The 25348-nt window shown below is 29.1% G+C and overlaps 3 protein-coding genes across 4 annotated transcripts; 1 reads left to right on the forward strand and 2 right to left on the reverse strand.

The window, feature by feature from the left end:
* Positions 1-12299: 12299 nt before the first annotated feature.
* Positions 12300-17463, reverse strand: LOC132919222 (ornithine decarboxylase antizyme 1). The gene is given in 4 exon segments (XM_060980623.1): positions 12300-12741; positions 12744-12927; positions 16903-17136; positions 17138-17463. Coding segments are annotated over 4 exon segments (618 nt in total). The 5' UTR covers positions 17315-17463; the 3' UTR covers positions 12300-12718.
* Positions 17464-17653: 190 nt separating this feature from the next.
* LOC132919221 (ribulose-phosphate 3-epimerase) lies at positions 17654-22862 on the forward strand. 2 transcript variants are annotated; one of them, XM_060980621.1, is made up of 4 exons: positions 17654-18404; positions 19680-19919; positions 20009-20338; positions 22674-22862. In XM_060980621.1, the coding sequence occupies exons 1-4, from the start codon at positions 18312-18314 to the stop codon at positions 22791-22793; spliced, it is 783 nt and encodes a 260-aa protein (XP_060836604.1). In that variant the 5' UTR covers positions 17654-18311; the 3' UTR covers positions 22794-22862. The 2 variants fall into 2 exon arrangements, with proteins under 2 accessions (XP_060836604.1, XP_060836605.1); XM_060980622.1 differs by having other exon boundaries at positions 17726-18299.
* A 1481-nt stretch (positions 22863-24343) lies between these two features.
* LOC132919223 (signal peptidase complex subunit 2) lies at positions 24344-25348 on the reverse strand. The gene has a single exon (XM_060980624.1). It carries the CDS (start codon positions 25103-25105, stop codon positions 24524-24526), a length of 582 nt encoding a protein of 193 aa, XP_060836607.1. The 5' UTR covers positions 25106-25348; the 3' UTR covers positions 24344-24523.

Below are 25348 nucleotides of genomic sequence, written 5' to 3' on the forward strand. Positions count from 1 at the left end.
ATACTCCCCCCCTTGTATCCGCACCTGATAACTGTTTTAACAATAATTTTATTTCTATGAAACGGATCTAAACAACAAAGTGGCAAGTCATATTTAAAATTTAGAAATTTAAGTAAAAAACTAAAGAAATTAGGTGAACCTATATTCAATGCTTGTGAGTTATGACTGAAAATGACTGATGACTACTAGAAAATTAGAAATGTTTCTACATTACTTAACACTGTACATCAAATTAAAATAAAAGTTTGGGTAATTTGTCAAGCTGCATGCTAATTATTAGTAAAAAAAAAATCGGAAAATCTTATTTTTCGATTTTGTGGTGGAAGGGCTGAACGGCTGGTGAAACATTTCAAGTCTTCACCCCCCCCCCTCAAAAAAATTTTTTATTAATTATTTATTATTAAATAGTAACATGCAAATTATGATAATAGTCTTAACAATTCACGCTAATTTTTAGTGTAAAATAAATCTTGAATTTTTATATGATCAGAGAGCACCCCCAATTGAAGGACGATAATGATAATCTAAAACGTGGTATTGCCAACAATTTGAAAATCGATTCTTATTTAAAAGAATACAAAAAATTCAAATCTGGCGTAAAATTCAAAACGTGTTATTGTCTCTTGTATTAAGTTAAAACGTGATATTGCCAAATTCAAACCAAAATACATTATTGCCCGTATTTTTTTATAGGACTACCTACATTCTATATAAAAACAAAACGTTGTATTGTCATTCTATAATAATTAATATTGTACCCATTACAGCAGGGGCGTATTTAAGGGAGGGGAACATGGGGCCCGTGCCTCCCTCATTCACCTATTTTATACTTATTTTTATTATATGAAAAATGTTACAACTCTATACCCCATGTTCGCAAATTTGAACTTTTTGTTTGTGCCCCCCCCCCCCCTTAAGACATTTCTAAATACGCCCCTGCATTACAGTCAACTTTTATTTAACTTTTCAGCGTTTACATGTTTATTATTATTTCAACAATTATAAATATTATGAGAATATGAAAATATTTTTGTTTTCGTGATAATTCAAATTTATAAAAATAAAATGCATTAAATAATTAAATTCATATTGTTAATACAGAATAAGATAATGTGTTAATTTGTTAACAGTCTGATATGTATTCGTGTATATTGTATAAAGAAAATGCAATAAATTGTGCAAGTTGTATAAAATAAATGTATACAAGATTATTAAATAATTTTGTAAAATAATTATTTTTTTAAAGTAAAGGTTAAAATCTAAATATTTTTGTAGATAAAATATAACTGCAAAAGACTTTAAATCTTTCGAAATCTATATAATATATAAATAATATGCGTTAGTATATTTGGTTAAATTTTAGACATTATGTGCCCCCCTCATATAACATTTCTGGATACACTACTGGTATTTTACTACTAAAAATCATATCTATGTATTCTTTGTCATAATCGTTTTGTGTAATTTATGAATACATATTTGCAACGAGCAAAAGTTCGCCTGCAGGCTGCATGATTATATAGTATTCAATCATTTCAATCATCGTACCTTTACGTCATGTTCAACTATTGCCGCGATATAATATTATGATTTATGATTATCTCATAAATGATTGAAAGTTTCTTTCGGCTATTACGTCTGATCGTCTGAACAAAAATGCATAAATAGATCTATCTTGCAGTGGGTTGGATTAAATTTGTTCACGTATACTAACATCTGATCAGGCATCTATAATGGTGTGTTTAGATCAAAAACGAGTAGATATATGACCGAAATTTCAGACGAGTGTAGGTGCAGTAAAAAATAAAAATGATGAATATATTATAATATTCCACTCGGTTCGGACGAACGTTATTGACTATACGATATTATTAATAATCATGTTTTAGATTTACGTAATATACCTATTACCCAACCCTTAACGCGTAAAATACGTAAATACTTCATAGTGTTATTTTAATTTATATAATATGTGAATATAGTATATACTAATATACTCCATTTATGGTTGTATGTGTATATTATAAAAACTCTTATTTTTCAATTATTGGCTCAAAACTCCTAATATATAAACTCTTTTATTCATTCATTATTATTTATGATAGTTGTATTTTATTATAATTTACCTATACCTATAATCAAAGCAAAACATTTTGTACATGATTACGTTTTACGATATTTTTTTCAAAAAAAAATAACGGGAAACTTTTAATTTTGTATCCAATTTTATAGGTACCTATATTTGTATTTAATATATTTTAACTAAACCTTGCAGAGGAAAAATGTCTATGTAATAGCTAAATAGCATGATACTACTGCTATTACTTTTTATTTTTGTGTTTACTTTTCGATTGTTATCTTTTTAGGCAATTAAAAGAATAATGAATAACAATAAAAATATAATACATATATATATATAAATAATAATCATGCATTGACATATTGTGGAACACCGATGGAAATTTGTTCAAATCATACAGCACAGCCACTATAGTTTTATTGATGGCTTATTGATATAGTATGTTCTCGTCGACGGTCGTTGGCTGAAAATTGTACACAAGCACGTTTAATACGTGCTTTTTGACCTTGACGCACGGGTACGGTGAACGGACGTATGTATAGTTCACGACGACGACGAATACACGAATAAATAACTGCGGACAGGATTCGGTCGCCGGGATTCTAAAAGGCGTAAAAGAGGTGCAGGTAATCTGCGGACAGCCGCCGCACAGGTTCCTATACCGAGTGTAACCATCGCCCCGTCGGCAATGTCTGTATCCGGTCGCCGTCGATCTCGCGCATCTGCACCGCGGACCCGGAAACCGCAGCTGAGTCGACACTGCTGACATTTTTTTTTCCAAGCAACTCACCCCGTACCGTTTTCGCCATCAATACGTCGTCGATATCGCAGTAATCACTATCGGGTCCGAGTCGTGAACCGCGCGCGTACCTGCAGCATAATATAGTCGCCGTAAGGCTACATATATGGTCTGTCACGCCGCGATAGCCACCGCGATATAATAATATTGTATATCTGTCGGCGATTACCAGATCTGTCCCGTATGCGAATTATTGAAACACATCACGGGGTTCGCTTGTGATGCGCGCAGTCAACACGGACATTCTATATGTTCAATCTGCCCCATCATCATATATGTTTTGCGTAAAATATGAATAAACGATGTGAGATATTATATACCTGTACAATCACAGACACGCTACACGCACACAAGCTCGGCTGTACATTTCTTAGGGGCACACTGGGCACAGTACAATTTGTATGGTGCGTGTGTTGCCGGCCGGTGGTAGTCGATGTGTTGGATGATTAAGTGGTGAGCGGCGATACGTAATAGCTAGGGGACGAAGGACGAAAACTAAATAAATAATAAAATAATAATAATATTAAATTATAACGAGTAATACGAGGATGATGTGACACGAAAATATTTATTCCTATCTATTAAATCGTTGAAATCCTTTAGTCACCAAATTATCATTTTCCCCGATCACGGGTGATTCCCTATCCGTAAATGTATTATATATGTGTTGTGTACGGAAGTTCGCGGTTTGAGCCGATACCGTCCGTTTAGTCAGTCAGTCCTAGTTTGTTTCCGGATTTGACGACGTTTTAATTATTATTTTTTTAAAGTTAAAATATTATATAATTTATTATCACGTCTAATCGAAGTGTTTCAACATACCTACTATCTGCAGCAACTGATTTAACTTGACAGTCGACGCTGACGACACTCGGTGTAAGTATATCATTAGCCGAGAACATAATAATACTATATATAGCCACCTGAATGGATATTTCTAGTTGAAAATCTTTCAAAGAAGGATGTTAAAATATAATATAATGTTTTGTTTGAAGATACTTAAGATACTTTTTTATGACCATTGAAAAAATAATATTGGATAATGTATAATGTATATACCTTGTTTTAGGAAATTACAACTTATTGCAACTTGTATAGTTGTATTATTGCACGCAGCAGCCGGGTATATTGTATAATAATATAATATTATACATAATTGTGTAAAATGTAACAGATATAATATATGTTATATAATTGTTGTATAATGTGATGTATCATGTATATTAATACACGATAAAGATTATTATAAATCAGTTAGTATTAATTGAGTTACGAGTGTATTGGTGGCTGGTGCGCTCATAGCCATTTACCGTTTTGGTGTGATGCTTAAAATGTATAGCCACCCGACGATTCACCAATTCACCATTCGTCTTGGTGTGTAATTCGCATTGCCATCACGGCATCACCTATATAATATGCGAACCTGTCGTTCGTGAGTCCGCCTCCTGTTTTATCGGTGACGAATCAGTTCCGTTTTATGCACTTTTGGCGGACGATGCATCACGCCGAAATCCAGCATCATCACCAGTGTAAATGCTGGTCTATCACCTTGTAATAATTGTGTCGTATCAGATACGCCCGTTGTGTATATTATTATTACATAGTATGAATAAGCACATTCGACCGCGACGTAACACATGATAATATAAATTTATAGTATTATTGTCAATCAGTGGCCAGTATATTAATATTTTTGTGACTCGTCTTCATTATCGTTGTAGGCCATCGAGTCATAATACGTATTATAATTATTATAACTTATAACTATTATAGGAATAATTTCGGATATCTGGCATCCAGAGCAACTTTCAAACCATCAATGTGCCTCCCAGAAACGACCACAATTTTCCGCCGAAAAAAGTGGCGTTAAACTTGTGGTTCAGCAACATTAAGTTTGCGAAAACATCGTAAACGGCGCCGAAACCTTTGACATTAACCGAAGTCGTCGAATAAGACTATACGTAATAAGTAAATTACTATTGTGTCGGTATAAGTCAATTGCGCACCTTATTCGGCCACCCGAAGACTCTGGCGGCTTGGTGGTTGGTTAGCTAAACTAAAAGCACAGTTCACGACACCAGTACACCACTCTGACTACAGTACCAAATATTATAAATTACGGCGATAGCGACACGTTACGACGGCAGCGGAGATTGTTCACAGGTCAACGTTGCTGTGGTCAAGCGCCCGATTGACATGTTCAGCATTCCGAGCGCATGCCGACGCCGCGGTGCGGAAATCAATGTGCTCCGTAACGGTCCGTGACACAATGTCAATGATGTCACCACAGTCAGCGTATATATAATTTATATGGATATCGTTCGGTACCGTCGTGATGTCACCGGAACTATAGACATTAACAGCGCATTCAAACATTCCAAACACATGCTGACCATTATCGGTTGTATGTTCCCGTAATCCCAACATATCACACGATATTCGTTTTTCATTTTTATTTTTAAATGTGTTCTCAGACATCGACATCATATTGTTTTTGTACGATCGCAAAATACCATTTGCGATTTGGATCGGCTGCTTTATCGGTCGCCGTATTAATGTATTATTTTTATGCGTCTCCGCTTGCGTGCGTTCGGCCGCCCGTCAGCCTCCGTCCCGCGTGTTGCGACGCGTAAACGTCGTTCGCCGGGACGTTTTTATATTTCGACGTGCGTCCGAGTGTGCCACCGCTTCGTGGCAGATTACTCGACGTTAAACGTTCTATTAGAGTACGCTTTTTTAAAACGTTCTTATCGTTTTTGTGTTTTGTCCGGCTTCTTCGCTGGGCGTTCCATTGCCGCTCGCCAACTTTTTTCATACCGTTTGTCGTTACCTTTATACGACGTGCAACGCGCAGTACAATCATCTCGCTGTAACCAGTACATATATACGCTTACCTATGACGTTTCGTGGCCATCATGCAGTCGGTCATCGGTTTGTTACGTAACGATTAACTGTCGATCGCTCGTACGTAAAGTCGTAAATTAGTAACGTTTGCTATAACTGCTATTGGTGCCCGTTGTCCACTCGGGTAGCGGCTGGCCACCGTGTCGCCGTCGGGTCGCGCGATTGTAAAAGGCGAGTGCCGTTCGGCTGGCTGCCATCGAGGGTCTTATGCGTTTATAACAGAGCGTGCGACACCCGCGAACCGTCACACCACGGGGTATATGTAAAATATAATTTATATTTCTAGAGGAATAAAAAAATAAATCGAGTTGTCAAGTTTTTCGACTTTTCGCCACTCGACTGTATCATATTATAGGTTTATAGGTGCAGGGTACATGACTGCAAGACTGTTTATAGCAGTCATTCTCAAAGTGGGCGATAGCGCCCCCCTGTGGGCGTTGATAGTCTTCAGGGGGGCGGTATAAGACCCTAAGAAATGTTGGTGACCTTGAAACAGAATAGAGGGGCAATACTGATTAAAAAGTATTAGGTATTTTTAAACTTCAATCTAAAATTAAATTCCTACTACATATCCTCATAATTGATTTTACGTCTGTCATAGCCGGCATGACAACTATACTGTTTTTAAAATACACTACAGATGGTAAGCTTAAATATTTTTAGGGGGCGCTGGATAATTGTTGATTCTCAGTGGGCGATGCATGAAAAAAGTTTGAGAACCTATGGTTTATAGTTGTTTATACGACTGCAAAAGATACTAAATATTTCAAAATCGGTGTGTTAATATAATTATTCATATAATATATTATTAACAACACTATATAATACTGTAGGTTTAACTTTATTGACAATACATTGTACAGAAAAAAAGTACCACAACACTGGCCTTACCGTACGGCCGTTGAGACTAGGCTGACTTAATAATAACAATAACAAAATAGTACCACATAGGATACAATATTATATAAGACGCTTATCAGTGTTAACAATATTATAATACGTTTGTGGCGTTGTTCGTACACGGTAGTCATTCTCGGTGCACGATCGTCACACCGAATCTACGCCATTGCAGTAGGTACTAGGTACCTATCAGAACACTCCTCACATCACTCACGCGTTAAATAACATAATTTTATGTTGAGTGGTTGCGTCACCACAATTATTATTTGCTTCTCTGGCCTTACATATTATGTTGATAATTTACATAAAAGTATAAAACATATATTGTACATATAAATTACATATGTATATTAAAATATTGTGTTCCTATGTGCTAAATATATATATTACATTATAAAGTTTATGGTCGTTACTCGTTTATACTAATACCTACTATAGAGTCTATATAGTATAGACTATAGACAGTGGTCGGCAACCGGCAGCCCGCTTTAAATTCTAGAACGACCAAATTTTTTTTTATACATTCAATATTTTAAAGTTTAAGACAGTATTTATAAAATTTATTTTTATATTATTCAAAACATGAGGAGTAATATTTTTTTATTAATTTATCCAAATACATTTTGAAAATGTTTACAATAATACAATACAGGTAATATTATGAGTTAGAGGTTTCTAAAAATGCGTTTTAAATATATATATATATATGGTATAATATTGTAGCAAACGCATAGGCCATAGGTACTAACAATATAATGACCATATTTACGATCAATTATTGTCACCAAGAATACATTAAAATGTGTTTGAAACATCCTTCCTTGCTATAGTATTATGACAAACAAATATACTGACAATATAATAAATAACCATATTAAAAATCAAACATTGTCATAAAAGATGTTTAAAATATTATTTTTTTTATGATAATATTGTTGGAAAGTTTTACTAAAAATGTAATGGTATTAGAGAACATTACCTATATCTGAAAATTTTGAAAAAATTATTTTCGCTGCCAAAAATTTTTTCTTGCAACATGTTGAAAGTATTTTCAAATTATAATATTGCTGTGTAGTGTGTGGGATAATACCTATACAACTTCGTCTTAAATAATTAACGAAAGTTGAATTGACAGCTACCTGTTTAAATTATTGACATACGTTTCGATTTTAACTGTAATAATGTATTCAATAATTTTTATTTTTATTAGTATTAAGTATAGACTTTAGATAAACAACGGCTAAAGGTACGGATCAGGTAAACATCGTTGCATAATCCACAGTATTATCACAGAAAATGTATTCTTTGGTAGGTAGTTATTATTTATTATTTATCTAGGTATCATAATAAAATGCATAATTACACTTATACACATAATTTATAATTTACTTAGTAAACACTAAACATAAGGACTAATAGTGGCCAAAATAAATACATGCGTACAATTTATAATGAAAAAAAAAATTAAAGTACAACTGATTAGATAAAACTTTTATAACGCAATATTGAGTAAGCTACTCGAGTAAATATTTTCAATTTTATCGGGATTAGAGATCGAATTTCCCGTATATTTTAGTCATATCTATTTTTTAAGTAGTCTTAAATTGTTAGTTGCTATTAAATACTCTGTTTTGATAATTTAATAACATTTATTATGGTAATTACTATACATGCAGATAATGCGATCGAGACCAACATAAAAATATAATTATCGTTTTCTTTTAATATAATGATGCGAGATAAAGAAATAATAATTTATTATTATTAATGGTCAGGTAATATTTTTTTTAACTCGGTTCGTCGACAATAACATTATTTAATCTAATACCTACTATTTACTAATAACAATTTTATAATAGTATAATAATATAAAAAAATTATGTAGGTTTAAGCAAGAGGTTAATTAATAATTAGGTATGAATGTATGATATATAAATGGGTTTTTTTAAATTAAAGTTATGTATAATATATTAAATGATAATTTCTAAGCAGAATGGAAGACACCAGATCTTGTGGTATAGGTAATCTATAATATTAATAGCCAGGAGAGCGAACGCAGGAAAAAATTTCGAAAGGGAGGGTTTGAAAAAATGTTCATTAATATCATATACTAATTACTATTCATATACTGTACCGTCTGTACTTATTATTTATTTATTAATATATAGGTAGCGACGCCGACGATAATAAATTACACTCGTTGTCTACGTTATAAAATATGTACCTACATAATCAAATTGGCGGCAATCGGTGTCGATTAGTTATTTTATTTATAACATATTCACTACCTACATAATGCAGTATAATGAATAATGATCATTTTATTGTATTCCTCAATATTTACAAATAATTACGGCAATTTTAAATAACTAATTATTTATTTATTAGTTACACATTTGTAGGCCAGGTCATTTATTTGTTGTTCCTGACATTTCTGGAGAAGGGGGTTAACGCCCAAAACAGGGGTCCTCCTGCGTTCGCGCCTGTTAATAACTATTAACAAATCACAACTAAAAAAATAAACACACCCCAGTAAATTAGCCCGCATAGTACTTACTACTTAGGTATATCAAAACTATTAAAATAGACAGTAACGCGTACCTGTGAAAACATTCCAGTCATTCCACATTTCCACCATCTTATGTCATAGGACATAGATAATATGCAGTTCGTCTAATACATGTTTAAATTATGTATTTATTTTATATATATGTGGTGTATTGAGAAAATTTGTTTTAATTTTTACTAGCAATTCAAATTGTGGTTTTAATAATAGCTTAGTAATAGTTGTAAAATTAACTATAAAAGCTAATTGAATTAGGGAGGATTTTTTTTAAATATATGACATGCTAATGTTTGTATAGGTTTTTTCATTTTTTTTTTAAATACTAGGTACACTTAAATGTTAATTTTTGTTATAAAATTAATGCTTATATATTGAAAACGTGGTAGAGCTTAAGAATGGGTGATAGTGAAGCAATGAGTGATATTATTGAGAAATTTGCATGAATGAAACATAAATTAGATTTTGGTTTGAAATTTAATTTAAAATTTATAAATTTTAATATTGTAATGTTAATTGAGTATTGTGATTTAGACGTTAAGTTATAGAAATACAATCGTCAATCACCATTCCACAATAAAAACTGTCTATATACAAGTTATATGATGGGCGCAATTTGAGTTTTAAATTTGGGGAGGCTATTATTATAACCAGTGGTTGACTTGGGGGGCATGGGGTGACTGAGTACCTTAACTAATCTTTTGGATACGCTAGCGTATGCCTACTTATTTTTTAAAGGGGAACAAATGAGATAGATTGTTATTTAAGTTTATCTATTAATTAAATACAAATTATAATTTATAATTTGCATGTATGCACTGTGTGTATGCTTCCTGAGATATATATAAACCATTTTGGGGGGCTATGATTGATTTTGAAGGAGCTTAGCCCCACCCCCCAAGCCCCTCTCAAATTGTGCTTATGAATGTACGCCATTAATAATGTGACATGCAGTAACTTTGAAAAATGTAAAATGTTTTTTAATTAACAACACTTTGGTTCCTAGGACACCTTATGCTGCGAGGGAGTCCTGAGAACACTTCCCTTGGGTTTCCTAAATTAGGACATGTTGAAGAAATTCCTGGTGGTTAGTTTCTAGAACTTTTTGTGCCGTGAAGGAATCATTACAAATAGGTAAGTATACTTATGATACTTAGAAACTTTAATATCAAATTTAAAATATAGCCTTACATATTGTTATAGAAAAGAAAAATATTAGAACACCTAAATGGCCAAGTATTATTGCAAATTTAAAAAATATATAGGGTAATTAGTAGTTTAAATATAGCATGTACATTATATTATACTAGCATACATGGTAACTATATAGATACTAACTAATAACTTCTTTATATCATGCATACCTATCATAATTTAAAAACAATTAATTTATTAAATGTCTTATTTAGTTTTTTTAATACATATAACATAATGTTTATAAATTGAAATACTTAATGAGTAAGTAATTAACTTGGTTCATAGTCATTTATTGTGTGAAATAATGTTCATTTGAAATTTGAATTATCCAAATTAAGTATTCAAGAAAAAACTATTATCTATTCAAACTATTAAAAATTGTTTTAACTAAATGCAAGTATTGATTTCTGAATCATCTTATAGTTAAGTCTACAATGTAGATTAAAACATATATTTGTTATTCAATATATTGTATGTAACAACCTATAATCTAACCATAAGTAAAATAGTTCAATATTTTCTTTATATAAAAATCTATAGGTAGCAGTATACTACCCAAAGTATTTGAAATTTGAAATATTACTAACACATTTAAAACATTATCTGTTACCATATCTTGAAGAACTATTGCTTTTTAGAGCAAATTATTTATGATTATATAGCCTAAAATATAGCCTTACATATTTATGATTTACAAGCATAAATTGTATATAGTATATGCTTATTACTTTTATATATATTTATACAATATACATAAAACTATCGTCTATCCATTTGCATAAAAACTTGCAATTTTCTTCTTTTTTTTTAATGAATCGATAATTCACTATTCAGATGGATCAGTTTTAATTCTTATCAAAAATTATTTCATAGCTGTTTAACCTTAGATAAGACACATTGTATTTTTAATTATTTCTATTGTAGATAAGTACCTTTTAGGTACATTATAATGAAATAGAAAATCAGAAACAATTCAAATTGAAAGTTAATTTTTTTTTTTAACAATGAATGTTTATTATTACATGAGCATATTTTCCAGATCTTATTATTGGAAATTTATTTCTGTACAAATATAACTTTTATTTTTATTAGTGTTATACTTATTGTTACTGATTGTTTAATAAATACAAATTATTGATAGAATTGATTAAACATACATTACATATTATGTCTAATTAACAAGACAAGTATTTTTTTTTCTCTTTTTAATATTTATCAATACTTCTGTCGCAAGACTAAACGGTAGGATGAGACTGTAGGATATTTTTTTTAGGATTATACGTACTGCTCTTAAACAAAGTTTTTATACCTTTAAACAAGTAGTTTTCAACCTTTTTAACCATGCGGCACATTTCATCTCCTACAAAAATTTGCAGCACACAAATCCATATAATACGTGAAGCATATTTTATATATAAACCTATTTACATATATATATATATACATATGAATACATACTAATAAAACTATTAACAGATTTTTCGCGGCACACTTCAAGAGCGCTCACGGTATACCAGTGTGCAGGGAACACTGGTTGTAAACCACTGTTTTAAACAATTGTTTAACACTAATGTGTACAACAATTTTTTCATAAATTCTTCTATATTATACAGTCGAGTCGCAATAAATCAAACCTCAATAACTCGAAAAACTTGACAACTCAAATTTTAATTTTATTCTCCTAGAAATACAAATTATATATAAATTTGAGTTAGATATCTTGAAGCTAATTTTTATTTCCCTTGAACTTCGATTTATCACGACTCAACTGTAATAAGCACAATTTCCTCAGGAACTTTTAATTTATTAAAAGATAACCAATAATTTTTTATGTAAGGCAAATAAATTAAAACAGATTGATACCCATTTAAATATATAATTATTATTTTTTTTTTTATATAACTATAAATTATTCTTAATCTAAAAATAAAAATTGAGACATATTAGAAAAAAAGTTGTAATTTCATTTACATGATTGTTAAAAAAAAATTATGTAACTATGTAAGTAACAAACAAAAGCAAAATATGATTTTAAAATATAGAGTAATTAAACTACTTAATTATTGTATGATTAAATAAGCATCAATTTACACATTTAATAATAATAATGTTAAGGAGCAACAAAGAGGGCTAGTGGCAGCATTGACAATCGAATTCAACTATGTATCCTAGTTTAAATATTTATAATTTTGAAATTATTTTTATACTTTCAAGAATGATAGAAACTTAAAGAAATTATGATTCGACATCGTACACCATGTAATGGTTACAGTTATCAATAGCAGCATGTGGTACAATCTTGTTGAGCCCTGGAGGTTGTAACGAAAATCCCAAAAACATGAAACCTCTGACCAGTACATTACGTTCAGGATGATTCTTAGCAAAGCAGACAATGATATGAGATACATTTAAATATTCTTCCGCGTATTCCAGCATGGCCAAAAAACCTTCTTTTGATCCAACTGGTCTTTGTGCATCTGCCACCTAAAACATAAATAAATTCAGTAATTTTAACTATAAAACTTGATTTAGAGTTTGAGGTAAGGTTTATATTTTATACAACTTTTTATCTATAAATAAAAAAATAAACAGGAAATAATATATACTTTAATAATAAGTAATTATGATTTATTTAAAAATATAGATAAGAGTAGATAGATACTATCATAATATATTTTATTAGAAGTTATTTATTTAAAATATAAATTATCACTTCTGATAAAAATATTAAAAACACCATTAATCACAAGCAAAAAAATATGAGAGAGGATTAATATCAATCAGAATTTTATAGACATAACTTAGATTAAAATTAATAGATAAACAAATATTTGAAACTTGTTATAATAATCTAATATCTAAACGTGTTTTAATATACAAGTAAAAAATAGGTTATAGGTACTTATAGATTTTATCCACTACTTATAAATCAAGGTTAAGTCCATAAATGTAATGCTGAGATCCATCTCTTTAATATATAATTTCTTTAATTCTACTTCCAGACTTTATAGATTTATCTCAATTACTGGAACCAATATAACTGCTTTTACTCACTCACCCATATTTGCTGACTTCCATACTAAATGGATGTAAGCTCAATATTTTTTTTTCTCTCTTTCAGACCCATAATTAACATAATTACAATTAATCATATAATATAATATTTTTTAACAATTTTAGAGTAAATTACTTATTATAAAAATTATAGAGGATAATATTTTTGAGTGTTTGATATATTGGGTTTATACTTTATCACTTAACTTTAAAAATAATTTTCTTTGTAAATTTAAATGGATATTAAACAACTGTTTTTTAAAATTTTGTGTCTAAACTCTCAATAATATTATTTTTTTACAGTTTTTGTGATTTTAATTTAAAGTAAAAAATAAATTTGAGTGAATATGTTTTTACCAGAGAAAGAAAATGAACAGTGTGCTGATAGTTTTAACCCGTTGACAATTAAATCTATTTTTTATACTTAAAATGTGGTGAGAATTTTTCACAATTTTTTTATATGTTCTAAATCACTAAAACAGATTAACTATGAACTTTTAAAATCCATACATTTGAAAGTTACTATATTATATTTCTGATAACTATAAAGTATATAGATTCTAAGGAAATGAATCAAGGAGAAAAAATATCTCACACGTGACCAACGAGTTAAGAAAGTCAAACCAACAAATAGGCTTATTTAGTATGAATGTGAAACTAGCCATTTCTTAAATTGAATAGAGTAAAGTAGCTCTGTTAATTTTAAGTAAGAGTATAAATCTAACGACTAAAATTGTATTTTTTAAAACAAAGTAGTTTCTGTAAGAAATTTTACTCAATTACAAATATATATAATTGGAAAATATTATAAGTATATCTAAAATATTGCTAGGGCTCGAAAGTTATAGGAGCTAAGACAGGCAAAATATACATGCATATGTGCATGAAAAAATGTTAAATGTGAAAACAATTATTCAAAATTCCGAAGAAAAAAAAACATCTATTAAAATTGAAAAAAATATTATAAAATGTCAATCGTGTACAACAATTATTTATTTACAAATTAACAATATGTAGATTTACAATCGTATTCACAATAAGTAATTTTTAGAAGGGTACATATCAGTTGATTAAATGCTCATCGTACTGACTCACCATAAGTGAAATTAATATTTGACTGCGACACTGACAATAAATATCTACATAAAATAATATTGAATTTTATATTTACATTGATTAAGAAAATAAATCAATTTTCCCTAAAATTGATATGATATATACAAAATGTACAATTTAAATTTTTAAACTGATCATAATTTTGATTTTTTAGCTTGATCTGCTATAAATCGATAGTATATAGAAAAATATGCAACTCCTACCCTTACTGAGCCCTATATATTATTTATATTTTTAAATTTAATTGTATGAACATCACCAGTAGGGCAGATTTTCAAAAAATGTTCAAATGATATATTAATAATATATGTATGTATATATATAATATATATATATATGAGAAATTTGTATTATTGGCAATGATGTCTAGCTAGCTCACAATAATATTACAGCTATATAAACAACAATTATAGAATATTAGAATTATGTAAAAACACAGCCCAATATTGGAGGGGGGAATTGCTCAATAACTTACATCATTCTCACTCATAAAAAAATCACTAAGAATATTTTTGATAGAACAATCATTTTAGCCCAGAAGACCTTCAACTTAATTGATCTCATAAATAAATTATTTCTAGAAATCAGAAAATCATATTCAAATATTTTAAATACATGAAAATATATATGCAACACTGAAATTAGTTTTAAATGCTAGTCATTAAATAAGGTGTGCGTAGTACTGCGAATCAATAATGGTTAGATGCATAGTATAATATAATTAACTGTGCAAGAAATTACATCAATTAATGCTGAAAAAACAATTTTAAATATTTAATATTAGAAATAAGTCAATAAAATTTATAAAACTGTATTGTTTAATTAAAAAATATTACCTAAGTAGCATAAAACAAAAGTTTTATTAACAAATAATTATCAGGTTAAAGAATTAAAATTTTAATACTATTAATAATTATTTTATCTGTTTGAATTCTGGTATCTAAATATCCTTTGCCCTTTACTTAAGTCCAACAGTTTTATTTACAGCCAATCCACAATTTGTTATAGGTGGTGTAATAAGAAATTATGTACCTGGGTACAGACTTTAAATATGTATTTGTTTTTTGATTTTGTAAATTATCATTTATTAATTTTTAATTATATAGATATACATTTAACAGTTAAAATAAAAATAAACTTTTATGATTAAAAGATAAATAATAATTGAAATATATAAATATAAAAATAATATGATAATATTTGTCCAATTTAATGCTGGCAGATAGTATAAAATATATTCAGCAACAAGGACAAAAAGTTAAAATATAATATTAATAAAAGCTAAGAAAAAAAATAAAAGGTACATTACTTATCTCATAATATGTTATCAATAAGATAATATATTAAAATGGTAAAATAAATTAGATAATTTAATTGATTAATTAGAATTTGTTAATAGGTTATAGTCTTATAGATAAATAAATTGATTTAAAATAATAATTTAAAAAATCATCAAATCCACTTATTAGTTTTTAATAATTTAAAAAAAATATCTTAATTAACTAATAACCACCGATATATTTTACTGTAGATACAAAATAAATATAGGTAGGTACCTATTAAATTTAAATTTTTCTATTAGCTTGTATATACCTAACATTTTATTCTTTGACAATTAAATAAAATAATTTAATTAATTTAAATAACTAAGCCAGCCACACAGATTAGGGGAGGTTTAGTATTTAAAAAGGAAAGTATTTTTTTCTACACATAATTCAATATTTTTTGTTAAAGATATATTTTAATAATATATTGCATAGCACAAAAACCATATTTCATAATATATCAAACTCTTTTGATGCCTGTATATTTAGGTAGGAGAATAAATCAATTTAAAATTTCAAGAATAATACAAGTAGGTACCAAGTTTTATGAAAATTATTAAAATGGTTTATGCAAATATATTATGCAATTAGCATATAACATACCTATGTGGCTATGTACTACTTAATATATGTATATTAAATTATAGAAAACATGGGTATATTTTCTGAATGACATTCCTCATACATACATTTATAAACATACCTACTATAAATTTTATAAACATAATATCAAAACAGATAATTTGTTATCATGACCTTGGACGAAAACGTGCATCTAAACGTTTAACAACATGGAAAATTAAATCCACATAATGTAATTAATTAACTATCCGGGAATCAGATCATCATAACAAACATGACTATTTTATATCTGTTATTTGTTTCAAAACCATTGAGGTCGCCTACCAAATAACGATCTAGGGCGACAACAATGTGTTATGAGTAGTAAGTACCTATAACTCACCTGTATGTAGAGTTTACGTCCTGACAATATTGTATCCCATTGTATGTCCACGTCAGCCGTGATCTGCATCCCAAACGTAATCCGTACCGCATAATGATTTTTGACATCCTCCAAAAGTTCGAATTCATGCACTGGTTGTGATTCCAGTACAGAGAGCTCCGATTGAATAAGCTTGCCCATGCCGCTGCTGCCCTCTCTGTTGCGTTTGGCTACGATTGCGGCATGGGGGACATCAGGACCACCACTGAGGCCCAGGGCAAAGAGAGATGGAGTATTGCGAGGGCTCAGCGTCCAACATAGAGTTTTCGATGCCGTAGCATGCCGTCTGCCAGTCGCGCATTATTGACAACAGGCTGTTGTTCCTCTTACTACTACTAATATTACCGTTTTTACTACTTGATATCTTCTCCATGGTCGCGCGGCACCTTTAAAACCTCCACAGCGAATATTTGCAAAACGAAACGGTCGTTAAAAATTGTAAATCGGTTTTCCGAGTGTGTGTTTAGCACCAGAGAAGTTCTTGTGCGCCCAGATGACAACGAAGGAATAGACGAACACCGTAACACACAGTATGAGACCAAAACACAATGGACGGGGATTTCTTGTTCGCGCGACACGGTCAACAGGCAAGAGGTGGCTGTTACGTCCGGCTCCGCCTACCAATGACGTCACAGCGTTCCGTCTTTACTCCACCGTCCATAGTGTCACGTCATCAGTTTTAGCGTCTCTTCCATGACCGTCCCGACCGATTCCTTTTACCTAACGTGCTGGTGGCCGACCGAAACCGCCGACGGATGACGGACTTGGACGACCAATACGGCTGGTTGGCGGTCGTGGCGGCGGCGGCGGCGGCACCGTGTTCCCGTCGAAAAAGTTATTTAGATCAAAAAGGTCATACAATCCCGCGATAAGGCGATAACGCGGCGGAACACATGAGTTCATGACGTCCGTCTGCTAATGATTCGATAACACCCGTCGCCCTCGCCCGTCGGCCATGGCCTGGTAGTGGCTGACGGCTGTTAAAGTTGTATACTCTTTGCCCCTTTCCCACCAATTGGTCGTGTCTACACGTGTTGAGCCCGACCGGCTGGCGACGGAGTCTCGTTTCCTTTCACCTTTTAGTATTAGCATTGATTATAGAATAGACTATTCTATAATCAATGGTATTAGTATTTAGTTTGCTTTTGCGACTGGACGAGCGTTCAAAGATCATGACATTATACAATTTAGAATAGATGCTTATCGCCGGAAACGTACTCAATGGTTACTGTTTGACGGCGTTCGTGTGTGCAGCGTACTACCCTCAGTCCTCACAACAAAGACTGTAATTTCTTTTCTGAGCAGCAAGCATTCGCAGTACTGTTCCATCTATTCTGTGCGACTGTTCTGCATCTACAGTAAGATTTATCATGCAGTTTATTAGAATTATGCCTTCCCAAAATCCTTTTTTACTATCGTATTGTAAAGTGCCCTCAAAAAGCCAACCTTCCGAACTCCACTCAGTAAGTTGTTTCAACGATTTTTTTAAATCGTCCTAACGTACCTACTTGTCAATTGTGAGTTACGAGACTTCATCTTTCTATTTTAAAATTTGTGTACTTAATATTTAAATATTTTTTATACAACACTTTATTGATGGTCAAACAACTGGTTTTATGAATATCAATACTAACACCAATTACACTAAAAATTTGATTTAAATTAATATTTAATAAAATCAGGTTCTATTTTTAAATTTGTAGGAGTCAGACAGTCTTCCCTGAAAAAAATCTCAATGGACTAAAATCTTGTATTTTTACACAATAAGACAATATTTCTACCAGTTCATACTACATTTACAATCAATAAAATATACACTAAACGTAAACTTTCACAAGTTTTGAAAAATTTTTAAAATGAATATGTTAAGATTCTACCAATATATCATAATGTCTTGTTTTACATAACCTTCTGTATACCCTGGAAATACAAATATTTAATAATAATTTAAAAAAATCATTCTCTTAAATGTTTCAATTTACCTTTATTTGATGAATAAATTCCATTATAATTAATAAAATTAATAAATTATTAAATTCAAATTAATATATTAATAATTTAAGTTATAACTCAGTTTCATATATCTAAGATGTGAATAAAGTATTGTAAACACGTTAGTCTATTAATTTATCTTTGAACTAGCATTTGCCATTAGAAAATACCTAATTCAAATTTTATAGGAATATAAACACAATTTAATAGATTATTATTTATTTATGATTAGTAAATAAGTACAAAATTTGTGTGTTCACTATATAATATATTATTCTGTACAGGAATATAAGATAAAATATTAAGTGTTATGTATAATAATTTAAAGTTGTAAAAATTACCACTTTAAAATGAATAAACAGAGAGATTTTGTATTCTGTACAAAAACAAAAAAAAAAAAATGATTTTTGTCCTAGATCTTAAAATTATTGTTACAGTAAAATCACATTATTAATTTGGTTTTCCCTTAATACAGACAGCTGTTTCATAATACTTTAATACTTGCATAAAAATAGTTCAAAATTAATCAATTATTACCATAAAACGGTCTAATACTTTATTGCATTTTATCTTGTATATTAAATAATTGTTGTATTTCTTAAATTTTAAATATTTTTTTATTGTACTGAACAAAATATGCACCTTGGCTCATTTCGTAGGATATTTTGTTTAAATTGAACATATTTTAACATGTTTAAATAGTAAATATTAGATTATTTATTTATTTTTGTTTTTTTTTTTTTTAGAAAATGGCTAAGACGTTATCTTGTAAAATAGGTCCATCTATTTTGAATGCTGATTTATCACAGTTGTATAATGAATCTCAAAAGTTGATAGACAGTGGAGCCGATTACTTGCACTTGGATGTTATGGATGGTACTTTTGTACCTAATCTGACTTTTGGACATCCAGTCGTGAAATGTTTAAGAACTAAATTGCCCAACACTGTGTTTGAAACACACATGATGGTTCAAAATCCAATTCAAGTATAATTTATAATATATATAATAAATATGTACATTTAAATTTTTATGTATAATGCTTAATATTCATAATTTTTAAATGTTTATATTAGTGGATTTCTGCTATGGCTGATGCTAATGTAGATCAGTACACATTTCACATTGAGCCATGTGATGACGTTCCTTTAGTATGCCGTAAAATCAAAGAAGCGGGAATGAAAGTAGGCTTAGCAATAAAACCTGGAACTCCTGTTACATCTGTTGAAGAATATATAGATCTGGCTGATATGATTTTGGTGATGACGGTTGAACCTGGATTTGGTGGTCAGAAATTTATGACTGACATGATGCCAAAAATAGAAATGTTAAGAGAGAAATATCCCACAATGGACATTGAAGTTGATGGAGGTATAGGTCCAAATAACATTGATGTTTGTGCTAAGGTAAAAAGTATACTATTCAATTGAATACATTTCCAACTAAATATTTTATAGGTATTAAATCCTATTTAAGTATTAACTAGGGATCCTAAGTTTTACGAGTTTGCCTACTATTCTACAGTAGATTCTCATTATGTTGAATCTCAGAGGAAACAAGAAAAGATTAAAAATATTGAAAAATTCAAGATATCGAGTTTTATTAAAATTCTTAAAAAAATTTAAAAAGTTGGTATATAACTTTAATGCTTAGAATGCATAATTTGAATATTTAAAACATTAATACTACACATACATATCAATAATATTCTACAATAATGAATGAATGAATTTTTTTTTTAATCTGTCATTACAGTTGACATAATATTACTTTTGTTTTTGTAAGAATGTAAAAATTAATTGTAAGGACATTTAATTTATGCTTATTTTTTAATTCACTATATTGTATACGAATGACTACAAATATAAACTACCAACGCGTAAAATCACAATCACTATACCGAAATATGTACTGGTTCATTTTTGTTCTTAATGCGATAAAAATATTATATGTGTAACGAGATAACGAAACACGATCAATTTTATTTCGAGTTATCAAGAAAAAAATGCTACTAATGGTAATTTTAAGGGGATTTCAATGTAGTTCGACATAATAAGAATCTATTGTATAATAATATTCTCGATTTTAGCAAACCAAGCTAGAAATTTAAGCTATACAATGATGAGTTTAAAAATTTAATCTAAAAATAAATATCTTGCATATTTCTTCAATTTTAGGAATAAAGTGCATATTTAATTGATTTTCATGCGCACATTACGCATATTATTATATTAAATATTTACTAAAAAAGCATTAGTTTTGTTCTTTCTTAACCTATGTATTTTAAATAATGTTTAATTTAAAACTCATCAGTAATATTATTATTTATTGTCATCAGTGCAGTTGAATGTTAATTTTACGAGAACAGTATAAACGTATGATGCTCATTTAATCTCTATCGTATTAAGAGGACCTAACCTGCATGTGTTGTTTCCGCCTTACACACGTGTGACATAGCAAATTTTCGTTTACCATTTTCAATATTGTGCTGTTAGTTTTGATATAAGAGTGAACTGACCTATTATAAAATTTAAAGGTTAGATAATTATCCAGGGCCCCATGTAGCTTTTTATTGATATTATTATTTTTAAATAAGTTATGATCATTTTAAAATTTATAGTTTCAAAAAGATCATAACTTGCTTAAAAATAATATCTATAAAAGGCTACGTGGGGCTTTGGATAATTATCTTACCTTTAAATTTTATAATAGGTCAGTTCACTGTATATAAAAACTAACAATATTGAAAATGGTGAACGAAAATTTGCTATATCTCACGACCTCACGTGTGTAAGATGGAGACAACATGCGTGTTCTACGTCCTCTTAATATGCCGAAATACTATCTTATCGTTGATAAGTTGCTAACTTTTATTATTAATCTAATTATTGTTTATTTTTTAGTAAAGTTGTTGTAGATGTTTGGCATTATTTGACCATTTCAGTTTAATAAAATGTAAAAATGCTAACCAGTTGTCCGCCATATTTTAAATATTACCTATACATTTATTTTTCCACATTTTACATTTTTTTTTTTGTGAATATTATTAAAATTAGATTTAGTTTTTTGGAATTTTGAATAATTTTTTTGCATGTATATTTATTATTTTAGCTCCTATAACATCCAAGCCTTAATAATAACTTTTTGGAATGAAAATACAGAATATTAACTAATCAGCATTGGTAAAGCATGTGACTTACCTCTGCTATGCATTTTTAGGTTTAGTGTATTACCTACTCTACCGGTATTATTGTGTTCTATCAATCGTGAAATAAAAAATATAAAAAGGACACACAAAAAACACTAACTGCTGAGTGTAATTAAATATATTAATTTACCTATTAAAAATGGATCACACACTACCTACAAAAATACTGTACATAACACACTTTGCCAATGCCAATTTAACTAACTTAACATTGTAGATGATCATCAATGGTCATTATACTTAAATTTCATAGAATGTATTTCTGATTTCTTATTTTATTTATTGAAATAATAAACAAACAATTCATTCTATAAAGACAAATTATGTTAATTTTTCAAGTAAATCAGTAGATTAGTCAAAAACATTTATCTTTTGTTATAAAAATACATTATTTATTTATTATTTCATCATTACAACTATACCACTGAATATTAATATTTGTTACCTAATTATATTAATAAATGAAATCTATGATTTAGATACCATTTAATTTTATATCAGTTAATAAAGAAGAATTTTTTATTTTTTTACAGGCAGGAGCAAACATGATTGTATCTGGAACCGCAGTGATCTTAGATAAAAATCCACCTAAAGTTATTAAACTTCTTAAAGACGCTGTTAATAAGCATTTAAATAAAAAATTAAATTGTTAATTTTATTTTATTTTATGAAGTTTATTGTTATTAATAAAGACAAATTCATTAAAAGTTTTATTTAAAATATCTTGTGTTTATTGATTGAATTACTTTTTTAAATTTATATACAGTGGATTCCGCCTAATGTGGGCACCACTTAATATGGGAAAAATGGTCTGGTTCCAATTCAAATAATTTCGGTTTTAATGGGCAACTGCTTAATGTGGGCAAACAGGACTAGTTCCAACGTGCCCATATTAAGCGGAATCCGCTGTATAATATAAATCAATTATTGTTCTTGTATATACATATAAAATTAGGAATTGTAAATAATGATTTATATATTATATCATTTTTAATTGTTTTAACATATAAAACCAAGTTGATATGTAATGATTGAAAATTTAATTTAAGTTTTGTTTTAAATACAATACACTACATTGGACAAAATATAAATTAGTTCAATAATTGAAAAACAATTAAAAATTAATCGTCACACTTTATATTATAAAATTTATAAATTTTAAGAAAAATGCATTACCTTTATAAATATAATAATTAATAATAATGTGTTTTATTATTTTATATTTTTTATGCTCAAATTATAAAATAATATGGAACAATATAAAAAAACTTGTATTCTTATGTTACAAACTCTATAATATATCACACGTTATATTGTATAGTGTGGCAATACATTTATATCAAATAATAACACGAGTGTGTTGAGATCAGGACGAAAAGCGTAAACATTGTATTAATTAATTTAACTATTTAAGTATATTTTCTCATGTCTTCATGGAGAACTCCAAATTTAATGCTTAATGTACTACAAATAAAGATATGAATTGACAAGCATACTAAATTATATTACACACGACATCTTCTGGTAGTAGTCACCACCATATTTTATGAACTGATTATATTCGAGGGAAACTGATGCAAGAGCTCGGCTAACGGTTGGGAATATTTGAGACATTCAAAGGCAGGTCATAACATTGTTCACTAGTTAATATAGTAATATCTTACATATTGTTTTTTTGTATTATAAGTTTATGTTTTTCTACACTTAATACTTTATGTATGCATTCTTCCATTGATGCATGAATAGGTGAATCAGGACTCAACACTTAAATAGAACACCTACCTAGAGCATATTAATTAAAAATGTGATTATTATTTAAATTTTAGTCATAAAATTCAAAATTTGAATAGATACACTAAATTGTCATTTATTATCAATACAATTTATTCTGAATAATTATAATTATATATTAAACACCTTTCAACATTCATCAATTAATTAATGAATCTCAAATTTGCAAGAAAAAAATGCACTATGATAACATAATTCAACAATTATTTTACTCTAATATAAAATATAATATAAATGTAATGGATTCAAGGCAGAAAACAACAGTTTTTGTAACATAGCATCACACAAATAACAAGTTATATTCTCAATTCACCTATATTATTTACTCTCAACACTAAATAATTGCATGTTAGATAGTTTAATAACTGATTTCTTCAGTATGAACATTTGAATTATAAAATAATAAATGCAATTATTATTGTTATTATATATATATTTGTATAATTTATAAATTAACATACATGAATATATACAATGAAAAATCAATTAATATTTTAATCAAACTAAATTAATAAATTAACCATAGTTAAAATTATATTCCTGAATTTGTTTTAATTAAAGAAATCTTCAATTATTCTAATAATAATATAGATTATTCAATTTTCTTCAATTTCAAAACAGCTTCTCTCATTTTGGTTACCTCGTTTTCCACCACATCTTGACATAGTGTTCCTTCTTCGTCAAAATAATTTGCAACCGATTTGGATATTTCACGTTCTCTAATATCTGAACCAACAGCATCTTTGCGCACCATAGTTAAATAATACATACCAGTATGTTTTTTAATGTAACTGCTGGCTTCCCAAACAACATCTGGATTAAAACCACTTTCATCTCGTTCTAAAGTCACAGCAAATATGCCTTTTTCCATATATGTTGTGTATAATGTGATCGCACCCATGGTAAGGAAATATAAAGCAACACATACTGTAAGAACAAAACGCGATTTTGGGAATGGATTGAAGAAATCCCAACCAAGTGCAAATCCAGCAACCAGCACAGCAAATGTACATATCAGCAAGCGATAGTCAATTAAAGAAAAGTCTTCGACATGGTTATACTTGGTAATTAATACTTCTTTCACTGCATCATCGAGAGTATTTTTTAAAGCGAGGTAATCCCATTTATTGATCTTAATTTGTTTATCTTCTGTGTTTGAATCTTCTTTACCCATTTTATCTTTAATTAATTAACTTGTAGTTTACTTTAAATATGATTTGATGCCTCTCGAATATTTGGCGTAATCTGAACAAAAAGTGTAAATGTATAGTCTAATATCTAATGTATACTGTATAGGAATAGCATTAATTGTTTTCCAAAAGTTACTGTTAGTAAAGCCAGCTGGAAGTTTAGTGTACAAATTAGTGTTTGTTGTGTAGTTGAATACCGACTGCTAGATTGATGAATCACCAAATAT

This window comes from Rhopalosiphum padi, chromosome 2 (genome assembly GCF_020882245.1).
Source record: "Rhopalosiphum padi isolate XX-2018 chromosome 2, ASM2088224v1, whole genome shotgun sequence".
Taxonomy (NCBI): domain Eukaryota; kingdom Metazoa; phylum Arthropoda; class Insecta; order Hemiptera; family Aphididae; genus Rhopalosiphum; species Rhopalosiphum padi.

What these genes read in the sequence shown, in the direction of transcription:
- LOC132919221 (XM_060980621.1), top strand. Translation starts at nt 18,312, where the DNA reads ATGCAGTTTATTAGAATTATGCCTTCCCAAAATCCTTTTTTACTATCG. An exon ending in AACCTTCCGAACTCCACTCA is followed by an intron (nt 18,405 to 19,679) that starts GTAAGTTGTTTC and finishes TTTTTTTTTTAG; the next exon opens with AAAATGGCTAAGACGTTATC. An exon ending in TGGTTCAAAATCCAATTCAA is followed by an intron (nt 19,920 to 20,008) that starts GTATAATTTATA and finishes TGTTTATATTAG; the next exon opens with TGGATTTCTGCTATGGCTGA.
- LOC132919223 (XM_060980624.1), bottom strand. Translation starts at nt 25,105, where the DNA reads ATGGGTAAAGAAGATTCAAACACAGAAGATAAACAAATTAAGATCAAT.